Source organism: Poecilia reticulata, chromosome 10 (genome assembly GCF_904066995.2).
Source record: "Poecilia reticulata chromosome 10, P_reticulata-male-v2, whole genome shotgun sequence".
Taxonomy (NCBI): domain Eukaryota; kingdom Metazoa; phylum Chordata; class Actinopteri; order Cyprinodontiformes; family Poeciliidae; genus Poecilia; species Poecilia reticulata.
The window spans coordinates 18,597,036-18,621,913 of NC_088839.1; the positions used below are offsets into that span (position 1 = coordinate 18,597,036).

The 24,878-nt window shown below is 36.8% G+C and overlaps 1 protein-coding gene across 4 annotated transcripts in view; it reads right to left on the reverse strand.

The window, feature by feature from the left end:
• Window positions 1-6,276: 6,276 nt before the first annotated feature.
• Window positions 6,277-24,878, reverse strand: part of pcdh11 (protocadherin 11) — a 168,721-nt gene continuing 150,119 nt past the window's right edge. For all 4 annotated transcript variants that reach the window (XM_008420360.3, XM_008420359.3, XM_008420358.3 and 1 more), the window contains one exon: window positions 6,277-10,752. In XM_008420360.3, coding sequence (XP_008418582.1) covers window positions 10,307-10,752 — 446 coding nt within the window. In that variant the 3' untranslated portion in view covers window positions 6,277-10,306. The remainder of the gene's footprint in view (window positions 10,753-24,878) is intronic.

The window sequence follows — 24,878 nt, forward strand, 5'->3', positions numbered from 1 at the left end:
CTATCATCGGATAGACTCTGACAATAAACTCCATGGAGGAAGAGCTTCAGGGACCTGCCTGAACTGCAGGAAAGCTGCATGTGTGCTGAACATGAACAGGCTTGTCAGGCACTGTGGCTGCCCCGTGATACTGTCTCAAAGAACTCGCAGCTAAAGCACTTTCACTGATCTACTTCCGAACTGCGAAAAGGGCAGGGTATGAGCTCTGTTCCTTTTCATTACCTATCAGGCATGCCAGTGTTATACATGTATCAACTTTTTTTTTTTTTTTGCCAGGTGGAAAACCATTAACATTTTAGCCCCACAAGCAGAGCTGAACCAGTGATTTCCAAGTGAGGCATGGAGACCTACCTTTATCTTTATTCTGGAAAATAAGACATTCCTCATAAGGAGTTACGTTGTATTTGTTCCTGATGAGCTAAAGCAGGTGAAGAAACACAAAAAAGGTGAAGAAAATGTGTACAAATTGGACACAATCATTTAATTATTATTATTTAAGCTCCCAAAATCAAAAGAATTATTCAGTGATCATTTTAATCTTACACTTAGACATGTCTAAACTCCTTCCAGAAATACACGTTTTAAATGCAGTTAAGAAATATATACCTCTTGCAAAATACATCTTAATTAACATGATTTTAACTCCACTGTAAACATTTACATTGATGAGCAGCTACAAAGACAATACAATTTAAAGCTCACATGTTCATTCTTTTTTTTTTCAACCAATGCTTGCCTAAAATGTTTCTTGTAATGCTTTTGTTTTCTATTTTTAACAAGAAAAATATGTGCACAACCACAAAAAACACTAGAGCGACCTTTTTCTTTAATGTTAGTCTGAAACGCTCCCAAAGATTAAAACAGCTTAGTGGGCCGACATGGGGTCAAACTAGACTTTCCACGATGAAAGTCACTCCTTCAGGCTGGCCTGACACGACATAAGGACACGTCTCCACCTCAAAAAAACTGCTAATTGACTTTTCATTGGCATAATTTCTGTGGTGCTGGCATGTAATTTCAACACATCACCTGCCACGATAAGCGTTTAAAAGGTCATGAATGTTTCAACTGTTTTATCACAGTATGTTGCCTCACTCAATATGTTACTTCCTTGAAAAAAAAAAGAAAAACTCTGAACCTTAAGCAGGACATGTAGAATATATATAAAAACACAAGTATCTCTTTTATTCTTCCACCGTTCCTTTGATTTTGGTTCACCAAAGTGTTTCAGACAACCACATTCCACGATCACTCACCAGGCAACACACATTGATCAAGCTTTGAGAACTAGTTTTATGACTTTTTATGTATTTATGTCACACAGCAATATGAAGAAGAGTTTTGTTGAAGGTCTCAGGAGTAATTTCCGAAAAGTGTCCCTCTAGGTTGAGCAGACAGGAAATAAACTCTTTAGGATTGCTGCCCTCTCGGTGCGGAAAACCCCACAGAAATGCAGCCTGAAGCCTCAGGGAGCCGGTGCTGCTGCTGCTGGTTGTGAAAGTCAGTTCAGGCAGATAAATTTGTTGGAATATTTTATCACAGCTTGCTCTCTCATTTCCCCCTATCTCTTGGTGTCAGTTATTATCGCCACTGTTTTTATGGAACAATAAATTTCTTCCAATTAAACTACAAACTTACCGTTTGTTGCGCATCATCATAAACAAATAGTAATTTGCAATATTTTTTCCTCTAGGCAGTTGTTTTTAATTTATTAACCTGCCATATCTGATTCAAATTAATTTGTGACTTACTTTAAAACAAAAATAGCAAAACTATAAGTAAGTTTAAACCAACATTGTTGGGGGTGGATTTTAAGCTGTTGCAAAAGAAATATTGAAAAATATGTCTATTTATAATAAGTGATGTTTTACTGAATTGCTATTAGAAAGATATTCATGCTTTATTTGAGAAAAATTTAGACAAGTGAGAAACTGATGAGGATTACTTTTATATTTAAAAGGCATACATCATAATTTGTTTTTTCAACTTTTGCTTTTCTATTGTGTTTGGGATTGTGGCACAAAATAGCTTCCATGACAGAAATTGAGAAAAATGTTTAAAAAGCAAGCACAAGTCAGGCCAGAAAGAATCTAAAGATTGCAGAGTGATGACTTTAGATTGTGAACACTGAACTTGCACTTTAATGCGCAATACAATGGCCACACATGGCAGCGGTTTTCAGTCAGTAAGAATTTAAATTTGTAAACTGAAGACTTATATGTTGATTGTAATGAACCAGCCTACTTATTTAATCCCTTACATTCCTTCATAAGGAAGAGCTCCATATTTTTGTTTCCACGCCTCTGTGCAGGGCATCAGACTGTCTCCTTCAAAAAAACAGCTATTTCAGAAATGACCTCATTTTCACGGCCTGCCTAAAACATTTCTAAGAGTACACAGTTGTCCGTCCCTTGGATGTCGTTGGCATATCTCTGAAGCAATTTTCTCAACTATGAATAATTCACCAGATATTATTCCAAAGGTCATCTTATAGTAATTAGTACCCTGCTGTTGACTAAACAGCCTCTGGGTACCTGATGGCCAGTTTAATTACAATTTAAAATGAGTGTACTATTTGACGATCTCTATATGTTCTCTTGACACTTGAACAGATGACACCTTGAGAACCAAGCAGGCGTACAACGAGTTGGGCTTGTTAGCATATTGGTAAGGCGTTTGTATTGTGCTTGTATGTGTCAGCCTGCTGGTACAATCATATTTTCTTTTTTGTTAAAATATGCAGTAATTACTGGAAATGCAGATTGTTGTTGCTGGGTATGTGTTTTGACAGTGCAGAGATTCTTTGGACCGTCACTGTCTTATTATTAGCCAATTACCATGGAAAACTAACAGAGCAGGTCACAGCAGACTCCGTAAGGAGACTGGGGACTGAACATATGCTGAGGAGACTTTGAGATGACACAGTCCAGAGAGGCTTTGGAGAGTTACCAGCTAGGTGTCACGGCTCTTTGTGTCTCACAAGTACTGAGACATTCTGTCATGTCCTGTTGCTGTAAACATCAACCCTTGCACTGTAATGTGTGCTGGAGGTTTTCTCTTTAAGGGCTCACGTATTTTCATAAATGAATAGTGGGTAAAGCATTGGGGATAAAAAAAAAAGCCTCAGGTAGCATAGTAGCTTGAGGGGTTGAGGCTGTATGAGACGCTTTGAGACTTTACATTTTACATGGATGGGAGAATGACTTGCATAGAAGGATGAATGAAGAAAGATGAATGAATAAAAAAGATAGAAAGTAGTAGCTCATTGCAAATTGTTTCCAATTAGATTTAAATAACTAAACATTTTATTCGGTTTAAATTAATGGACAGTCATATTCAATAAATAAAAAATGTTATTGAAATGTTTAATTATTTCCATGAGTGAAGAATATCGAATAGACTGAATACATAGACTATTTTCAAGCCTATATGTCTTTTATTTTTATTTTAAAGAAAAAAAACAACCTGCTCTGCTCAATTTTAGAATATTACATCAAACCAATAACTTGGAAATGTTCACTTAATAAAATGTGTGTTTAGCACCTGCATGAAGATTGTTGTTTTCAAAAGGTGCAGTGGACCAAATTTGTGAACCACAACCATTCGCAAATATCTGAAATCCATAAATACATGAGACCTCCTCTAAAGACGCCTTCATAACTATCCATTTTAATAGTTCAAACACCAAACAATATGCATTAACATGTACATTGAAAACCATCTTGATGCTACTGCAGAAGGAAATGTTTTCCTCATCGCTGCTCTTGGGTTTATGAATGGTGCTCAAGGATTGGCTGTTTTGCAAATGGCAGCCAATCGTGTGACTCTTAGCTTCCAAACTGCATTTTCTTTCTTTAGATATGCGCTATAAAAAACAAATGTAAATGGGGAAATTCTGCAAAAATTTGGAATTATTGTTCCAAAGAAATGTAATTCTAAACCCCAGCCTGAACAGGCTGAAGTTTAGTGTACTTACAGTACACCCATAGTACAGTATTTATTGAATGTGACTCTAAGGGATACACATCCCAGTTTGGATTTCAACAACAGATGCTCAAAAGTCAGTTTATTTATTTTTTACTAGATTGACATATGCTTCTTTTTTTATTCCTTGTTTAATACAAAAGTAATAAAAAAACATACCACATCCATTGTTGTACATTCATTGTTTAAAATGCTCTAAATTTCACATCTCCACTCAAGAGAGCAAAGCTAAAGATGGGCTGATTTTGAAGGAAGATTAAATCAACACCAAAAAGTTGCTTTTGAGCAAAGCTTTCAGTGAAGTGAAATGACTCATATCATTTTAGACTTCTGCCATTTCTAATTTTGCTTTCATTTCAAATGCACAAAATCAGTGTATATATAAAACACTCGCCCTTTAGGTACGCATGATTAGTCTGCGTACGATCAAATTATGACCTACAATTATGTTCCAAAAATGTGTGACCCCATACAGTGGTGTTTAAAAATGAAACAAACGAAATCTTGAGTTCATGTGTAACCAAGGCAACTAACACAATGAAAGACTCCAACATAACATTATCTTTGTGCCGTTAGTGTGTACTCCCAAGTTTCACTCTCAATATCTACAAAGGCTGTGAATGATGTGCAGTGTGTTCTGAACCCGGCGTGGCCAAAGCACACACTCACATTTCATTGTGAACTCGGTAACAAATGCCTCATAAAGGCAGAATCGCAAAAAGCAGACAGCAGAAGTAAGTAAGTGCAGCACCTTTTGTAATCAGAGGAAAATTTGAATGTAATAAAATAGAAATATTCTTTATTATTCCTCAGCGGAAAATTATTCCATCTGAAATTGTTATTTTTTCTGTACTCCTCCCTTTTTTTTTTTTACTGTTCACATCCTGACTACTTGGTTAACTAACTCTATTTGGCCCAATTCTTTCTTCTGAAATTATTCAACTACCTCCACCTCACCCAACACCTACACTGATGGCTTGGATCATAGCTCAAATTGCAAAAGTAGCATTTTATAGCAAAAAGAAACTGACACTTTGTGGCTAAGTGGCCCACTTTGACTGGTAGATCTGTGTATGTTTTGATCTGATGAGTTTGATAAACATTTAGAACAAGAATACACATGGCAAAGATCAGACTGTCAGAGGTGCATGCCCTTATTTACCGTCATATTCAATAAATAAGAACATGTCTTTGATGAAGCTTGTTTGCCAGATTATAAGAACCCTTTGAAAATTAACCTTTAACCATGAATTAAACATACGATTCATGAAGAACACAGTTCTGTACTAAAAATATGCATTTTCTTTTATTGCTCTGATGAAATATTCTCATCCTTCCAAGAAATTAAATGTCATGTTTTCTTTACCTGTAAGCAACTACCAGAAAATAAAGACTTAAAAACAGCCAGTTTTTGTAATTAATCTCTATATTGCGTTTCACTCAGTAAATGAAGTTACTGAAATAAATTAACTTCAGTCATATTCTAATATATTGAATATGACTGAAGGTATTTGGTGTGAGCCTTCATCTGTTTGAGACATAACTATGGACATTCGGTATTGCACACTTCTCAACAATTATGGCACTATGAAATAAAGACAACTTTTCTGTGAAAATGTGAAACGTGTATCTTTGATAACAACTCTTGCAGAGGGGTTCATCCACTTCAAAGTTGACATTACAGTATTTTTTTTTGTGCAAGTAAAAGGAGAAAATAGTTCTATTTGTTAATCAAACTGAAAAAGCCTTTTGTTCTTACTATGCCTTTGAAAATTTTGATATTGAAGGTGTCAGATATGGACTTGTAAGATGCTCTTTGCACTCGTAGATTATCCTCTTATCACGACTTTACAAGATTTTTAATTCTACGGGTAATTTTCTGGAACTTTCCAGTGTGATACTGTTTTTACATACACTAATGTTCATTTAACCTGCTGTGTTTATTCTGAGGTTAACATTGAGTAGCTAGGCGCGTTAGGTTAGGTTAGTCTAAGTGACTACCTCTTCAAGTTTGGTTACATTTTCTTCCAAGAAAAACTCTTCAATCACAAGAATATCTTTTATATTTGTCTTTAACTTCTACTTGTGTTTCAAAACTCAAATAATTACCTCATTATTATTCTCTTAGTTTTTGGAAAAGTAAAACTGCCTCATACCATTTTGTGCTTATTCATGAGTAAAATACTGACAATATTCGTTACTTCATGTCTATTACTGTAGCACAAAAAAACAAGCTGCCGGAAGAATCACATCAAACAACAAGAAACAGTTAGAAAAAACTGGATCCGCGCATTATTTGAGGTCTCAATATTTAATGGCTCAATTAAAATTCATAGCAAGGTTTTTTTTTTTCATAGAATTAAGGTGGATATCTTACAAAGGCATGACAACACAGACCGTATAGCTTTAACGGACTAATACAGATTTGCTGGCAAGCATTGAAGCCGTCTCTTAAAGCAAACTTTACCTGACTCACAGATGACTAATTTACAAGCATATACTTAAGTCTATCATGTTTTATATTCTTTTTTTACAAGATACATTTGTGTACACAAAATTGTTCAGCAAGGTGTGTGGCAGTTCACACACTCGCATACACCCGCTCATACTTGCAAGGAGACACGTGCTCACTTGCACATACACAAGATCACCTATAAACACATTCAATCTCATGAATATTATGCATATGTAGTCATTTACATTACAACAGAGATTGTCATCTCATCCCTTCCTATTTATTTCCCTTTTTGTTTGTTGTGAACCAAGTAAATTCCAGTTCTTTTCAAGTCTTTCAAGTTTGCAACCATTGTCATTTCTTAGGGGGTACTGCTATGTACAATTTCAAATCCAGATCAAGTGACTGTATAGATATTTGTGACGCTGTAGAGGTATATGTGGCATGGTAACTTCACAAGGTTTGAATGTGTACACTGTATAACATTTGTCTTGCTCCATTAAATGGAGGAACAGGAAGAGAGGTTAATATCTACACGGATACTGGTTCTAAAGATGTGGATGCATGAAGCGCACAGTCCACAAAATGTCAGAATGTCGTTTCAGAGTCCAAACAGTTCATGCAAACTATGACACAGAGTTGACATGGTGATCTATAACACTCATTCTTAAAGAATCTGGTAAGGAAGGAAAGACTTTGCTGTTTTTATATAGATATATTTTTTTTCTTTTCTCAGTTTTCTGTCTTTGCAGTGAAATGATAAAAGAAAATATGAAAACATTGAGAGCACAATCATGCAAAGTGAAAACCTGTGACCATTAATCATTTGGACTTTTCCAATAATTCCATAGCCTTATGTAGTAAAATAATAATAGGCAGTCAAATAATATGACTTTGTTTAAAGAAAAAAAATACATCACCCAATATACATCAGGAACAACATGATAAAACCAAATGCAGCCTAGTTTTCAAGAACAAGAGAGAAAATACGAATTGGGCTTTGAATGGAACTGGTTTATATTCATGAATTTATTTGTAATACTTAAAGACAGGAAATATGTTCACTTAAGACAGGTGACTGGATCTTTCAGTATAAGCTAATTTTCATTACAGTGCGATTGTGGGTATATGATTACATACCAATACTACATACACACTCACTGGCCACTTTATTAGGTACGCCTTCCTAGTAATGAGTTGGACTCCTTTTTATCTCCAGAACGTCCTTAATTCAGTGTGGACTAGGTCCAACAAAATGTAGAAAACATTCCTCTGATACAATGTCAATGTTGAGAGGATAGCATCATACAGCTGCTGCTCATCCATCTTGTGTATTTCCTCTTCAGCCTCACCCCAGAGGTGGCTTATTGTGTTAATATTTGTTGAATATGAATGATTGTTATTGATGCTCTTTGAACTTAGTGCACCTAATAGATTGGCAAATTAATATAGGCTCAATAAATGTATTATTTTAGCTATACAGCATTTTTGTTGTTTTTAAATGTGGCATAAAAATACATTTAACTTTGATTTAGTCTTGCTATGTGGGTGGGGAGTCTAAGAGAAGGGACAATTTTCAATGTATCTATAAACAATTCAACAAAAAAACCTATTTAAAAAAATCTTATTGTTATTTGATAATTTTGTCGGGAGTATTAACAGATTTATCTGCCGTGCAAATTCAAAGGTAGCAAGAGACTGAAAATATTTATGAATATTTCCAGGCAACTTTTGGATAAAATATTACAGGTGTCTGATGTGGAGTTGAATCTGCATTTGGCGCAGTGATAAAACTCCAATTTTCTCTGACATTATGATGTATGCTCCCTTTGATATGCGATCGTTTTGATTAAAAATGCATTAGGAATACCACTCAGTCTGCTAGAACAATGAGAGAAGAAAAGAAAGTAGAACAAGACAGAAGAAAAGTCAAAGTATTGGTAAATTAGCTGAAACTGGGTTCTCAGATGGGGACATTTTCTCAAACAGATGTGTATGGGAGGGTGTAGCTAAGTTGACTGATTTGAATTCAATTCATTTTCATAATTGACTGAGGTGAAATTGAACTGCCCTTTCTTTGTCCTTGACACGCTGTTCCCTTAAGTGATCATTTCAGCGAATATCAGATAAATCTCCCTTATATTGTTAAGAGGCATTATTCGAGAGAGTAAAATAGCTAAGAGCATACAAACACAATTTGCCTCGCACCTTCCCTCGGGGATATGGTGCTACGTTATAGATTTAGGCCTGCTCCCAATTTGCAAGATGCTACAAGAAAATAAATTGCATGAGTCATATACCTGATGATGTCGACACCTGGTTCGGATGGTACAGAAGAGAAAAATGGATATCAGCAAAGTTACTTAATGTTGTGGCAATACATTACGCTGCACCCAATCTGTTACAAGTTAGTCAGAAGTAGTTATTATCATCAGAGAAAATTTGCATGTTTGGGCAAAGATGCCATTTTAAACCGTGTGAGGAATGACCTTCAGGGGTCACCTCTTAAAGAAATCCCAGTGTTTATTATAGTAAGTGCAGAAAGAACACAAAGAAAGTGAAAATAATATAGTTAGACGCTAAATGCTGTTAAAATTCTAGCTGGGATTTCTTTTCTAGTGCCAACGAAATGTAAAAGCTGATCTTAGAAACTCACCAACTTGCAGCAATTGATGTGTGAAATACTTTTGTTAATAACATAAGAACAAAAGAGGTATATAACACTACAGTCTTTGAGCTTTTGTCACCTTTTTCTCTGCCCTTGTATCTATTACTGGATTACCAACCAAATCTCTTTAAGCTCCCTAACCACAATAAGGTTCACAGCGGAAATCACACATCAAAGTAATTAGGCTGTGAATGCCATAATTGCATCCATAGATGTGTTTGTGAAGGGTTTCTGAGCAGAAAAATTGAAAATGCAAACAAAAGGGGAAAAAAAGCTACTTTTCCAAAGCACATCTGTTTTTGCCTTTCAAGATGAAGCAACTGCAGTAATGCTGGGAGTGAACATTTAATAGGGTTGGCAGTGATGCTGCAATCACCATATGGAAAACATTGTGAGTATGCATTTGTGCATGAGCGAATAGTTTGTGTTGTTTTGAAAATTGCGTTTGCTTTCTGGTCCATGGTGAAAATGTAGAATGCAAAAAGATTAAGATGCATCTTCCATTGCCCTAGATATGCTTTGTAGATGTTTCTCTTGTAACCCCTCTGCAGTCCCCTGACCAAAATAGACTTCTGAAACAGGTTCGGGTAGCAACATCTCTCACTGCCAAAGGAGCTTGTTACACTTGGTATAAAGAGCAATACTTCACTAGAACTTAAACAGAAACACCACCAGCCCAGAGCTCATAATTAACATTTAGCCTGATTTAGCTCACTCATAACACAAAGTACTGCATTTGCATTTGCATCTATGCCAGGAATTGGTCTTTTAGGACACCGTCTCTGTAAGCTGGGCCTGTGAAGCTTTAAGTGTGTGGGTCCCTTTTTCTTATCACTAAGCAAACATCACCAAACAGAAAGCAAAACAATGCTCTTTTTTCTTTTCCTGTAATAGTCTACTTTGGTATACGACTACTTTTTATTTATAATACAAGCACGTGATGAGTTGAGACTTCCATTTTCTTTCAAATGCATAAGCCGTCGGACTGATTCCACTTGATTGTGTCTGAACATCGTTATCATGGTTTCATTCATACTCGTGTGTCTTCATTGGTAAAACTGAGCTTGGGCTGATCAAAGTTACTGAAATTCTGCATACGTCTGCAAGTACGCAAACATGGCAACTATTAAGTCTCAAGTCATCTGTAGATGGAGTTTTATTTACTCTAAGTCAGGCCAGTGAAGATATGTCTCTTAGAATTACAGCTGGTGCTCGTGTAGGAAAGAGCTGCTGCCACCAGTAGGAGTGTGCTGCCCAGGCGAGGAGAAGCTTGCCAGTGGAATGACCTTCACTGGGTCCTCCTTCTTACTGCTGCAGTGTCTATCCAGGGTGTTGTAGAACTGTGGTCGGTTGAACCCTTTGTCCAGTTCATCTCTTTTGGGCACAGATCTACCCAGAGTGTGGCGTCCATCCATGACCCCCATGCCACCTATGTTAGCTTTTACTCCCTGGAAGCCAAAGGAGGGGAGCGCAGCAGTGATGGTGGTGGTGGTAGGGGTGGAGGTGGGGCTGTTGCTGCCAGGGCTCTGGAACTGGGCCAGGGTCGGGGGCATCCAGCAGCTGTCAGAGTGACCCAGTATTAGACACTCCTGGGTGCAGGTCTCGGATGCCTCAGCCAGAGCTTTCTTCAAATTTACTTCAATGGCTGCAAAAAGAACAGAAAGGAGATGAGAAAAAGAAGAAACCGTTAATAAAACAGTTTAAAAAGGCACTGGACATGTATATATTGTATGCATTTCTGAGGTGATTTAAAATGAAATTCACACTAGATGCTGAAGGCAACCAAAATAATCTACGCATACAGAAATAAACACAGATTATTCCATAAATTATACCAAGTGTAATCAAATAAAGTATTGCATCTAGACTCAAACAAGCAACTAGATGTTCTCCCTGCAAAACATCTGTAGTTCACTTGTCCTTTTTTTGTTGAATTTTGAGTTCCTCGGAAATGAATCAAACCTTGTTCATGTATACATGTATGGACACTTGCTTTTGGAGAGATATTCTTCAAAGATGCATCTTCAACAATGCCTTGGGTTATAAGAAACCTGTTTGAAGGCCATCTATTAAATACATCAGCCTCTGTTACTTTGCACTGATAAGAAGCAAGACAGTTTTATATCTACAGAAAATTATTTAGATATTTCAATATAGTCTGACTATAGAATATGAATATAAAAGGTATATTACTTGGCTGATTACTGATGTCTGGTGGGAATTTCATCAATGGCCCCTTCAGAAATATATTTATGCAATAAAAAGTTTGTGTTTAGTACTCTTTTTCACTCAGTACAGGGAGTGACTTTGAATCTCATCGATTTGAGGTAGTCGATGCACTAAGTCAACTCATGAATCATAAAATAAACAGAAAAAAGTTGCAGTCTTATCTGGGGTTGACCCACAAAATGTCAGCCTTTTAGTGAAATGAAAGTCAGTTATAAATGTTTCATTTCATCTTGTAATGAGAAAAACACCAGCAGAGCATTTAATTTCCATTGGTATTCCCTTGACTCTTTCTGTTTACCTACAATATGCGATGAATTCCCTGTAGCTTAATTAGAGTTTGAAAAAAATATGTCTCGCTGTTTGTGTCTCAGATTGGCTGTAGTGTGTTAAATATTTAATGAACATCTTAACAAAGCACTGTTTATTTTAATCACTGTCAATGCCCTTTTGATTTCTCAGAATCCAAAACAAATCTGGTGAAATGAGAAAACGCAAAGACCAAACACTGGAGGGAAGAAATTGCCTTGCTTCAGGAATATTGAAAACTCTAGGATGGCACACAAAAGAAACAGTTACGCAACACAGGAAAATAGAAAAAGGTAAACAAAATGTATAAAGATCTACAAAAGGCAAAGAATCTAGGAGACTCAATCTAAGACACACTAAACCAACATTTATGTTTCCTGCATTGAAAGACGGAAGAAAAAAAAAAAAAAGAGAGCTAATGACAAGACCAGTGTGCAAAGATAAGGACTCAGAGTATCTTATCTCATTATCCCAACATTGACATCACATGTGGAATGAGTCTGGGATGAGGCTTCAGCATAGAGACTTAGCAATAAAGCCTGTCATGGCAGATAATTAGAATGTAAAACAGTATGCGCCAAGGCAACCCAGAGCCTGCAGTGTTATGTTTCCTGGGCCATGCAAAGGAAAGAAAGGTCTTCATTCAAACATCACACTGCTCCTCTAGGCCCCAGCTTCAAGCTGTCATGTACAAATTATTTAGTGTATTTGCATAAGTAAGAACGTTATAAATAATTAAGATGCTTTAGACCCGGGCGCAAAGTAAAGTAAGGACTATTTCATCAGCGATACACACTCAATGTGGGTCTTTTATACTGATTTTAGAAAAAAAAAAAAAGTTGTGTTTCGTCAAAGTCTAGATGAAATTAAAACGAAATTTTAAAACTAAATGTAATTTAATTTTGATCAAACGTCTTGATATTGACGCCTCATGTAGATTGGTGCGAAATACCTTTCTTTTAGGTTTGTGCTGCAAAGGATTGAATATCTTGGCGCCAAAGTTAATTATCAGAGCGGCGTCTGAAAATGAGTCGCACAGTATAAATTGTGAGGGTATATTTGGACTGCCCCCGTCGAGCCAAATCTGTCCTCTCCATATTGAACTGGAGTCACAGAGCAGGAGTGTATAAATCCCTTGGGCGGTAAATGTGTCACCTTTCAGAGGGTCACTAACTTCATTAAGGCAAAAATGGATGCTGCTTTCTCATTCTCCAAGCTAGCACAATAGGGCCGAGCCAAGTCTCTGCCATGAGCCTCAGTCAATCTTTGTCCAAATGTTTTTTTGTTTTGTTTTTTTGCTGCTGCTGTAGCAATTTTGGGTCACTAATGGTTTTTTTTTTTATCAGGGTGCTACAGGTAACATAAGCATCAAAATCTTACATTTAGATAAAGTGACACATTTTGTTGTTTTTTTACATCTTGAATCTTCTTTATTTTATCAACCTGATTTATAAAATCAATGTGGCAGTGCTAAAGACATTGTTGTCTGCACAGAATAGGGACAGTGATCTATAGCCCTCAGATGCTGCACCAAGCATCAATCTCCGTTGATAGGGAACAATTTTATGATTAATAATAAATAATTCCTCCGAGTCTGAACACATTCACTGATGGCTCCAGCTTGCATTACATAAATCTTACAACAGCTACAGTATATGTGATGGCATTTAAATATTCCACGCTTATGAACATGTTAATCACTCAAACTCATCTCAAGAAATATCTATAATAAAAAAATAGAATATCCTTCAGTTTGGGGTTTACAAAGACAGCTTATTTTGGTTCCAATCAAGAAATGAGGTATAAAATCAAAACACTGCATCTGATCCATATTAAACATGTTTTATTCAATGTTTGTCATTGCATGTTCTTAATCGGCATCATCATTTTGTAGTTTTAGCTTTAGAAAACTTTAAATAAAAATATATATATCATTAAATTATTTATTATTAATATGAATATTTATGGTAAAATGAACAAAGTGGATGTTTCTGTTACCAAATGTTTGTGATCTGCCTAAATTGCAAGAAGAAAATTGAAATGTTAGTAAAGAATTTATTACACAAGATTAACATCAATATTTCTCAAAAATTAAACAACCAGTGTAAAAAAAACATTGAGGCAGAATACAATGCTTCTCTAAAACATTCTTTTTGTTTTTTATATACTGATATGTCCAAGAAACATGGACGCTGTTGCATTATAGAACTTAAAACACTCTTTGGCCTTCTTTGCACAGCTTGAACTAATAACAGTTTTATGTCAACAGACTGGTTTTGTATAAAATATTTCTTAAGCTGCCTCTCTGAAAGACATGAGCCTGTACTATTTTCAATTCCGGTGGGATAGTTCAGACAGGCTGCAGCGGGTTTGGGAGGGTACAAGGAAGACTTGAGTGATGTCGCTGACAGCTCTTGCTGCTTTTGTCAGCCAGAGGTGCGCCACAGCCCCTTTGTGATGCCGCTGCCTTTTGTATTCTGGGAAAACAACTGTACCCCACGGAGCTTACGGAAGAAATCATACATCAGTGATGCAACAGATCTCCTTGTGGTGTGAACATTCTTCCCTGTGTTCCCTTCAAGGAAATTTGAATGGCAGACAAGTGGGGATAATAGCAAACAATGGGATGTCATAGACAACGCGACTGAGATCAGGCCTACTTTGCTCATTTGTGAAGATTCAGCTTTACTTAGTGTTGGTGATGTGGCTAAAATTGTTTCCCACACTGTTTGATGGTCACTGAAAATCCAATCAAAATCTTACTCAGACTTCACTGGATCTCACTGTAAAAATCAATTCATGGTCTGATTCAAAGCAGTCTGTCCCAGTGGGGAATCTATGAAAAATGCCTTTGTAAAGTAGTTGAAGACATTATGTGACCTATGACATTATGTTTTCTCATTGATCTTTTGATCATTTACAAAGTGAATATCTTTGATAGCCCAGAGCCATTTTGTTCTGCAGCATGAATACATTGTTAAACCTGCCACAGCTCAAACAAACCTGTTTTAACACCTTAAAGGTGTTTGGCCACGACTTTTGTTTGGGTGGCCAAACACAACTTGCAAAAACACTGAGCATTTCTTGGAAAAAGGGACAGATGAAGGATTCCTAGATGGTATGCAAAAACATGCAAGAAATACATCTGCTAGTGTAAATATTGTTTAAATTACTTATTGAAACCCTGACTGATTTGAAGGAGGGAGTGACACAATGCAACCATATCTCTGTCTTTCTCGATTAACTTTGGAGTGTGCATTCTGCCTTAGAACAACTTGTAATCCGGAAACAAAGTGAAATAAATCAAATGTTCAGGTGCCTGCTTCGACGTACTTATAGAAAGATGTGGTCTATGATATAAAAATAAATTTTCTCCAGCATTGTAATGTAAAACACCCTGACCCTGTTAGAAATGTGTCAGAAAATTGCGCTGTGACCGAAATTGGTTGATTTTCAGCTTCATCGACCCTGACCACCAATCAACTGGTTTCAAACTCAGAAGTACAAACTTTTTTTTTTTATTTATCCCACTGAACTGCTGAAAGCACCATACCCAGGCTGCAGTACGAGAGGAGTGTTTAAAGTGAAGTTAAGGAACCACCTCTATTTAAAGGGGAAACAGCATTTTATTTTACACATTAAGACGGGAAGTTTATTCAGGCACTGAGAGAATAACAGAGGGCGAGGTATCGGAAGATGAATGAACACAGCTACGTTGCTCTGTTTTATGTTTACAAGCTTTTCAACTATTGTCTTTTACAGAACATGCTATATTTGAAAATGAGAACCTTTGAAATGGTAGAGTTATGCATATTTCCTTGATAAATATCTGTATTTTTGAAGGCAATCAAAAATAGAGTGCTGTTTCAGTTAAGCTAACCTTGCTAACAGTGATAATTGCTAAAATGATTAAGATTGATAAGCATTTGGCCTTTGTTTTAAAATGATAAACACTTATTTTAAAGCACCAACACTCTGACAAACAACAAAGGTACATTGTCACTCCAAATACAAACAATAACCAGCCCATTGTCAGGAGGGGGAAAAAAAACACTATTTTAGGAAAATTTAGGCTTTACAAAAATCAGATATCTGAAATCAGCCATAAACTTCTGATTGATGCAGCTCTAGACTCCATGTAGGTTTAACATACTCCTTTAATTTCTAAGAGCTGAACTCTTAGATTTTTGCTGTAATACAATTCACAAACACATGATCGTCAATGCTTAAACTCTATCTGTCTATACAGACACACGTGCACACAGAAAGTAGGTAGGACACATCTGACTTCTCAGCATAACAGTATGAGAGACGTAACATGACAGTTAATGATATTTAGTGACAGAGCTTGTTACATCTTGATGAGCTTCACATTAAGATCTGCACACATATCACGATTCAGCTCATCATTTCAGCATGCACAAACTCATTATTGTTAATTAAAAGGATAATTGCATGCATCTAGGACATTAGAGTCTTTGAAGAGCCATCAGGAAGGTGGACCAGGCCTGAACCTTTCATACGTTGCTAACAATGCATTTACAAATCAAAACACCAGCAGGGTGCTCTGAGTAAATGTATGTCTGCACCGTTGCATGTGATCTCGTGTTTTTATTCCTTTATTCCTTATCCATGCAGTTGAACTGAGCACTTTTGCTTTTAATACATTAACCTATCCAAAAAAAATTTTTTTTCTTGAAAAAAAGAAAAAAAAATGTAGTTGTTATATAGTAATTGTTAAAGTTATACCATCCATTATACATAGCACTGTAAGAATGTGAAGACTTTCTATCTTCCACAGTCATAGAAGATATTGTGTGCACAAAAATTCAAGGGTTAAAACATGTTCTAGAGGTTCTAAGTTTTATTTACCATTAAATGCCATTAAATGCCATTAAAATAAACCTTATATAGAAAAAAAAACTAAAAACTGGGATCAACAGCCCCATTATTAGTCAATGATATTTGACTAATAATGGCTGAGCTGTTAAGAAGTACTTACTACATGCTAATATTTATCAGGAGGGAAAAAATGTTAACATTGTAATAATATTACAAGAACTTGTGTGATTAAAACGTCAATAAAAAAGTAAACGCAAGAAGAACATATTGGGTTCTCAAATGAGGGCAAGTATGAAATCAAACAACACAAATATAGGAATGTGACAAGTTATTTCAAAGAAAGAAATTGGTTTTATAATTAAACTATTTTTTATACCTGAAACTCACAATAAACATTCAACAAGCAAAATAACATGTATTAATAAAAGTAGTGCCAATAAAAGCCTTCAGTTTCCACTAAAACGAGGGACACAGTTATCTGAAAAATGAGTGACTGTTTTATTTACGTAGAAATACACACACAAAGGTGCCCAGTTATGAACATTTAACGTCTCTCTTGAATTTTATTAGTTTAGTCTTATTGAAAAGGACTGGTAACTTATGCAGGCGTCCTGGTGATGTGTTTAAACTCCTACAGAACAGAAATATTCTTTAAACTGAACAGAGACTGATTTCTGACGGCTTGGACTTTGAATAACATACTTTGAAAGTTCTTCTTACGTGGGACTTTAATAATGATAAAAGTAACAGTTTGCAAGTTCTTTGCTAACAATCCTTGACATCTGTGAAAAAAGAAAAAAAGCCTGTAACCATGGCAATCACTTAGAATGCGCATTTTCTTTTCATGTCAGACTTAAATGTTATTTGCTTTCTTTCTTTTTGTACTTTTAACTGCTGAAGGTACAGTACAATCCCAAGTAAAGGCTGTCAGTGTCACTGTGGTCAAGGACACGTAGAAGAAATAAAGGCTCTATAGGAACAACAGAAACATGGTATGTGTATTGATGAGGTGAGGAATGACAGCAAGGTCAATAGTCATATTTCTCAGAAATATACATTTTTACTCTTTATCGTGTAAACTCATTGCCACATCTTTAAATGCAGTTAAGCAAGTTCATTCAAAGAGGAAACAATGAAAGGACTCCATCCATCCATCCATCCATCCATCCATCCATCCATCCATCCATCCATCCATCCATCCATCCATCCATCCATCCATCCATCCATCCATCCATCCATCCATCCATTGCTAAGTTCAGATTACACTCGCTGCCTTAATTCTCCATGAAAATAATCATAAGGTGTCGGGAGCATTCCTAGTTTCTACAGATTTGCTATCTGAATATCATTGATGGGAATCTTCCATTCTGCTTCTCCTCTGTGCACACTGGAGTGCAGTGAGCTTGTTGTTTATGTAAAAAAAAAAAAAAATCTCCTCTGACCTTTTATATCAATAAATCTGTTTTTGTTGTTGTTAATACAGTTGCATCCGCACTGGATATTTTCTCTTTTTTTGGAGCATTTTCTTTAAGTATTAGACATGTTTGTGAATGGAAATCCCTCTAGATCAGCAGTTTCTGAAATATTCAGACCAGCCCATCTGGCACCAACAACCATTACACGTTCAGATTCACTTAAATAACCACTCTTGTGCATCCTGATGCTTGAATTGCATTTCAGCAAGCTGTCCTCACTGTGTCTAGATGCCTAAATGCTTTGAATTTGGCTGATCTGCTATTGAATATGTATTTCCATGCTGTGAGTTCTTTGTCTGCCCCAGGGTATCCTTCGAGTGGGAAATGCCCACAAATACTTTCAAAAAGATGCACCCGATAATCACTCCTAGTGGATCTTTTGTATGCAGAGGAGGAGCAACTCCACCCTGAGTTTCTCCTGATTGATAGAGCTTAGTGTCCAGGATGTTGTTCTTTTGGTCATAATTAACATCTCTAGACTATGAGCGCGGATCGGAAGACTGAGCAACTGGTAAATCGAGAGCTCGGCTTCACGACAACACACAGAAGGAGCAATGCAGCGTCCAATCCATCCCTAGCTCTATCCTACCGTCAAAACATGAAAAAGACACTGTGATATTTGATTTCCTCTACTTGAGGCAAAGACTGACCCCAGACTTCATCCGTTTGGCCATTATCATCAGGGAGACAAAAGTTTAAGAATTGCAGCACAAAGAACAGATTAAATCAGATACTTTTGATATTGGAAAAAAGAAGATCTTTGCACTGAAACATACATCTCAAAGCAACTCTGTGGAGCACTGATGCAATGTGAGATATCAGAAACGGCAAAGCCATCGCTCCCCGTTTTTTGCCTCCTAAAACAAATAGCGCCCTGAGTAATGAATGGCCCCTTTTCTTTTTTTTTTTTAGAGGAGACAATGCGAGTCAGATAAAAAGGAAGTGAGGTTGTCCATATATACTCTAGACTAATTACGTCTGATGCATTTACTAAGACGCCTCTGACAACAGCGAGTCTCCGAGCCACATACGTATTTATCAGCGCTCGTGGGACCTATACAGTTCCTCGCCTGTAATCCATCTAGCCTTGTCTTCCCGCGACCCCTTTTGCTTTCCCAGTGTTTGACCCATTGTAACGGAAAGTAATTGCAGGCAGAAAACAACATCTAATGATTGCTCTATCTGGAAGTCTGAGAGAGCATAAAAAGTCACAGACAGGTACTTTCAACAAAGGGAGGAGGCCTTTTTGTTCCCGACACACAATTTCAGACTACAAAGAATATTATTGACTTGGTAAAGATTAGAACACCAAAACAAATAACAAAGCACAGAGGGAGGACAAAGTGCACAAAGAGAGAAAGGATCTCTTGAACAAGCAAGTGCCAAACACTTGCTTCTTTCTATTTGTTGCCATTGATTAAAAGTATGTAGCAGGTTGAAGCACCCATTCCTCCACTGAGGCTATACAACTCAGAGAGAATGTACAGATTTAATGTAATGCATATCCTTTTATCTTTCACTCACCCTTGTTGTCAAGCAAGGAAAAAGCACCTGAAAATTTTATTTCACCATCGCACAGAATGCCTGCAGACAGAAAGAAAAAAAAAAGCCCACTCTGACGTCTAAAACTGCCTTTTTATGTGATTTTCATCAACAGAGGGCACAGTTTGGTAGCTAAAACACAAAAACAGTTTTCTTATACTTGATTTTTTTTTCTTCTTCTTCTTCTTCTTCAAAGTCTGTGTGCGCGTCTGACATTGGTTGATTACATCTCTTTTATTATACCCAGGCTACCGTTGGGCCTCCCTACCTGAGGACAAGATGCCGGTGTCACCATCAACACAATCAGGCCTGGCCAAATACGCAGCATGGGCCAGATAGATGAGAGGTACAAACACCGTAACAATCTGCAATCAGCGCTCATCACCACAATGACACACAGAGGAGGAGGCACAGAGTTTCCATGGGGGGTCGAAACACAAGACACACTCGCGAAGGTGCACACACACACATCTTTTTTTGTGATTGCTCACAGTTTAAAACCTCATACAAGGGTAGCCATTCATTCTCCTTCCTGTAAATGTGCACTTGCGCAGGCACTGGATGATCCTGCAGATATACAGTGCAGGTGTGCTGGTACTGACAAGGAGGCAATACATAAATGTTTATTTATAAGAGAAAAAAAAAAATTGAATCTGTCTTAAAATTCATTGCACATCTAAGAATGGCTGAACATTTCCATATTGTGTAGATAATGTGAGCTGCGGGAGATGAAAATAAAGAGCAAAGGAATGAAAGGGATGTGAAAATGTTTTGGAGGGATTAAGAAAGAAAGGAAAATAATAGGTTGATTAAGTAAGAGCTGACAAAGCAGTCTTGATATTTGCGAGAAGATTGGATTATTCCAGCTGGAATACTATCAAAACAATCTTGATTATTTTGGAGACGACGCTGATCTAAAAATGTAAATGTCATTTATAACACTATAAGCTTTCAAATTAAAAGCCGATTTGAAGCATAAGCAGAATTCCTCAAAGAATTCAACCTGTTGTCTAATAGGCCTTAACATGCTTGAATGTTTTTTCTTATTCAACTTTCTCACAGCCATAGACTTTAGTATATTTTATTTCAAGTTTATGTGATACAGCCAAACAAAGTATATCTTTAAAACGTAAGGAAAATTATATATAGTTTTGACCAATTCCCAGTTTTAATTGCAGGGAAAGATAGCATAACGAAGCTGAATTTAAAAAAATGCATGACACACTTCTCACATTTACCAAAAAAGAAAAAGGAAACCATTGTGCATTTCTTTGTGCAGGTCTGTCATACAAGGTAGATACCTTTACATCAGCGGTTGCAACCAGATGCAATGGAGGAAATGTCAAAAGGTGGGAATATTTTTGCAAGGTTGTGTGTTCTAACAATATGGCTAATAAATATGTGTCGCCCGTTTTGCTTGATGGAAAATACAGGAGAGGCAAACTGTACAGCATCCTGTGATGTGCTACATCCTGTGTCATGTAACAAGCAAATTCATCACACTGACCCATTGCCCCCAATTATTATGGAAAACAAGAATGAATCAAATTAACATTGAAGAAGCTCTCAGTTCCAGCAGTCTCTCCGTATAGCCGAAAGATGCCGCAGGAGGAAAAGAGAGGGTAATAAACAAGGTGCCACTCTATATGCCATATATCTTGCAGTCATTGATGATTAGCTGTTTTCCCTTAGCCATACATTATTGTTATTGCCTGCAGAGCTGGGCAGATAGGAAGCGGACACAAAGGCATTGTGAAGCCCATCTTTCAAGTGATAACAGGCAGACTAAAAACAACTCAGCAGCAGCATCAGTAAGATTTCAGGACATGACTAATCTGGGTATGTTGAAAAATGTAATCTCTTTTATGACAGTGTTGAGAGGAGGACATGATGCACACTTTTTTGTCGTGTTTTTCTAGCGTGACAGTTTATTGTATTGTGAAGTGCTTCTGAGAGAAATAATTCAATGTGGTTACAAAAAGGAGTCTTTACAGATGTCAGCGGCTCAACTCGTGCCGTTTTGTCCTTAAAGGCAGCACAGAAAATGTGTAATCTGCAGAACTCGTCATCGTCAGAAGCAGACGGGTCCCCCTTTTTCTTCCCTCTGCGTGGAAAATGTTTTGCAGACAGCTTAGGCATGAATGTAGTCTGTGTACGGTATTAGTCACAGTCATTAGTGATGAGCAAACTTACATTTCCAATATCAATGTGAAGTGTAGCATGGTAAAGGTTTTAATATGAAGGGCAGACTCTCTCCAGATTCCCCAGAGCATGTACACTTTAAAGGTTTTCCCTTTCCGAAGTGCCACAGAACCTCCTCCGGGGACAACTATTAATTTTTCACCGAAACCTCCCCTGAATAATGAATTCTGTCCTATTTATACGCTGCGATAAGTCCACTGAATGTCTAAAAAGGGGTTATCGTGAAAAGGGTAAGGCTTTCAGAGAGAGACCTGTTCCTGCTTAACATGTTTAATTCATCCACATCGCCATGTTCCCTGAAAGCAGGAGAAAAGTCATATAATGTATCACTGGCAAGCATGAAAGCAGACACAAGCAGCACATTCAATAAATCACAGCTTTACTTTTACTGTTTTGATGTTGACTGTCACAGTCCTCCACCCAAGCACCAGCCAGCAAAAGTTCAGATGTGTGCTTTTTACTCCTCCGGGCCCCAGCTGACACATACACTCTCGCTAAAATCACAGAGGTACTCAGTGGCTTGTGTTAATGTTTCTGTCACCACGCACTTTACTTGGGGTGTGTTGAGTGCAGACATTGTCAGCACAGAGAGCGACAGACACGGATCGACACATGGAGAGGAGAGAGGGGAAGAGCATGTGTAAAATAGCAACATAGAAAAAGCTAAAAAAAAAAAAAAAAAATATATATATATATATATATATATAAATATAAAGGGAGCAAATTCAAGACCAGAAAGAAGTGGAGGTAGCAAAAGAAAATCAACTAAAATTGAAAATAATTGCAAAAACCTTAATACATAGCATGAACTTTGTGGTAAGTGCTGTACACAAACAAGTAAAAAAAATAATAATTTGGATTACGCAACATGGCCTCATTGAAAAGCTAAAAGTACAAGGTTGTTAATTAAAAAAAAAAAAGAATGTATCTCTTTGGGCAAAAAGAAAGTCAAAATAGTTGTAGCGGTCCAGTAAATATTGTGTTTACTGGTACTGTACACTGCCAGACTAAATACACGCATTGCATTTAAAACGAGTGCATATAAATGTACTGCATACAAACTTGTGCTAAGAAGTTTTGTCTTAGGTGATGTCAGAAAGTGAGAATAAAAGTTTTTCTTTTCACATAGAGCACATAATGCTTGGTTTTAGTTGCACTTGTATTTATATATTATTATTTATTTATGTTACTGCTTATGAGAGGTGGAACCAAGACATTGGACTGTAAGTATTGAGTCGAAGCCCAAGCGAAAGTCATGCAAGCCAAACTGTATAAGATATGCAAGTCTCAAATCGAGGCAAGTCCTAAGGTTTAATTATAAGACACTTTGTGAAATACACAATTTAGTCTGAATGATAATTATGTAAAGAATTTTAAATGATTTTAAAAGGTGTTTCTGTTTGTCAGAATACCCAGCAACTTTAAGTGAACTTCAAAATTATTTGAAAATTAGTTCTGGTGTTTATTTTGCCTCCCAAAAAATAAAAAAAATAATAAATATTCAGCAAATTTAGAAAGTAACGATCGATAGTGAAATAAATTCACGGATTTTAAAATAATTACTTCAATATGAATCATCTCCAGTGGCAAAAATCTAACAATGTTATACGACACTGAAGAATCATAATCATTGCTCTCTTTTAAGAATATTTTGTGATGCATCCATCCCTCCACACAACGGCCACACATTCATGGCAGTTGTGACAACCCAAACTGAATACAGCTGCTGGCATCACATGCATCACTGTTTGCAATTAAATACCCATCAGACACACCAGTTTCTATCTAGATCTAAAATCTTAAAATGTCTAAAAATTACAGCGCAGACCTACTGTATCCTGCATAGTAGCCAATCAATAATTTGGATGATGGCTGGTGCATTTTTTCCCTTTTTTTTTTTAACTTTGCGCACATCTTCCTGATAGCACTCTCAGCTTTCCTCCTACCGCTGTGGAGTCTTTGCTGTCACCGTAGGATGCAGATAAAAAAAAACAAACAAACAAACAAACATGTAAACAGCACATCAAATGCAGCATGTTTTGTCCCTCTTGTTGCCGCATGCTCTTGTTGCTGCATGCTCTGCAGCACCAAGAGGGGGATATTGGCAAATGGCAGGGGGCACTCAGCGGGCTGGATGGAGCACCTGGTATGGTTCCATTGTTGCGCGCCCGGCATGTTTCTTTGTAAAACCCTTTTATTGGGTGTGAGATATCAACTCTTTTAAAAACAAAGAGTTCAAGTCAAATAGAAGTCAAAAATCATTGGCGTAAAATTTCTAGTCAAGTCCAAAGTCCTTTATGAAATCAAGTTAAACAGAAATCATAAAAGTTTTGGCACAAATTTGACTTGTTTGTAATTCACATATTTTTAGGGGATATGTTGAAAAATTCGATGGCACAAGCAGTGCCACTTTGAGATCCCCCGTATTGCTCATATGCCATTTAAATTTAAGCAAATGCTACAGAAACTTGTATCATTGGCCTTTATAACAATCTTAGAGTTGTGCGGTGGTGAGCAGATGCTCTTACTGTACTAAAAAAAAAAAAAACAACTCTTCTCCTATAATCCAAATGCTTGAAGTAGCCCACCTGGCAGGGATCTTGGCTTTGTTTTCAATTTTCTCAAGCTAATGATTATTTGACCATTTGGGGGCACTCATAGATTGTGTACTTAAGGTTAAACTGACAACCCAAGATGGTGACGGAAACAATAGGTTTGAAATGGCTTACACAGTCATTATGATGCAGTATAATACATTTCACGATTTACCTATTGTATTCTTCATTTTGCTACTCAGAGAAAGGGTCTAGCTTATGCCTAGCTCTACCAGTCAATGGACAGGTTGACAGTTCAACACAGAACTAGCGCACATACCAAATGACACATTTTTCGAGAGCTGTAGGCTCTCTGAAAGTCCTAACATGCATTTTGGGGCTGAGAAAAGAATTAGAGTACCTACAAAAATCATATGTATAAAAGGAGAGCATACAAACTCCATAGACCCTGGTTACGCTTTGAAGCAAAACTGTAACAACTTAAAATCATCCATGCATAACAAGTCTCCTAAACTCAAAAGGCAAATATTTTGCCTGCACACAACTGACAACTTAAAGATACTATAAATAACAAGCACTTTCTAATTTTATCATCTCATAATTTTAGTTGTAATAAAAAC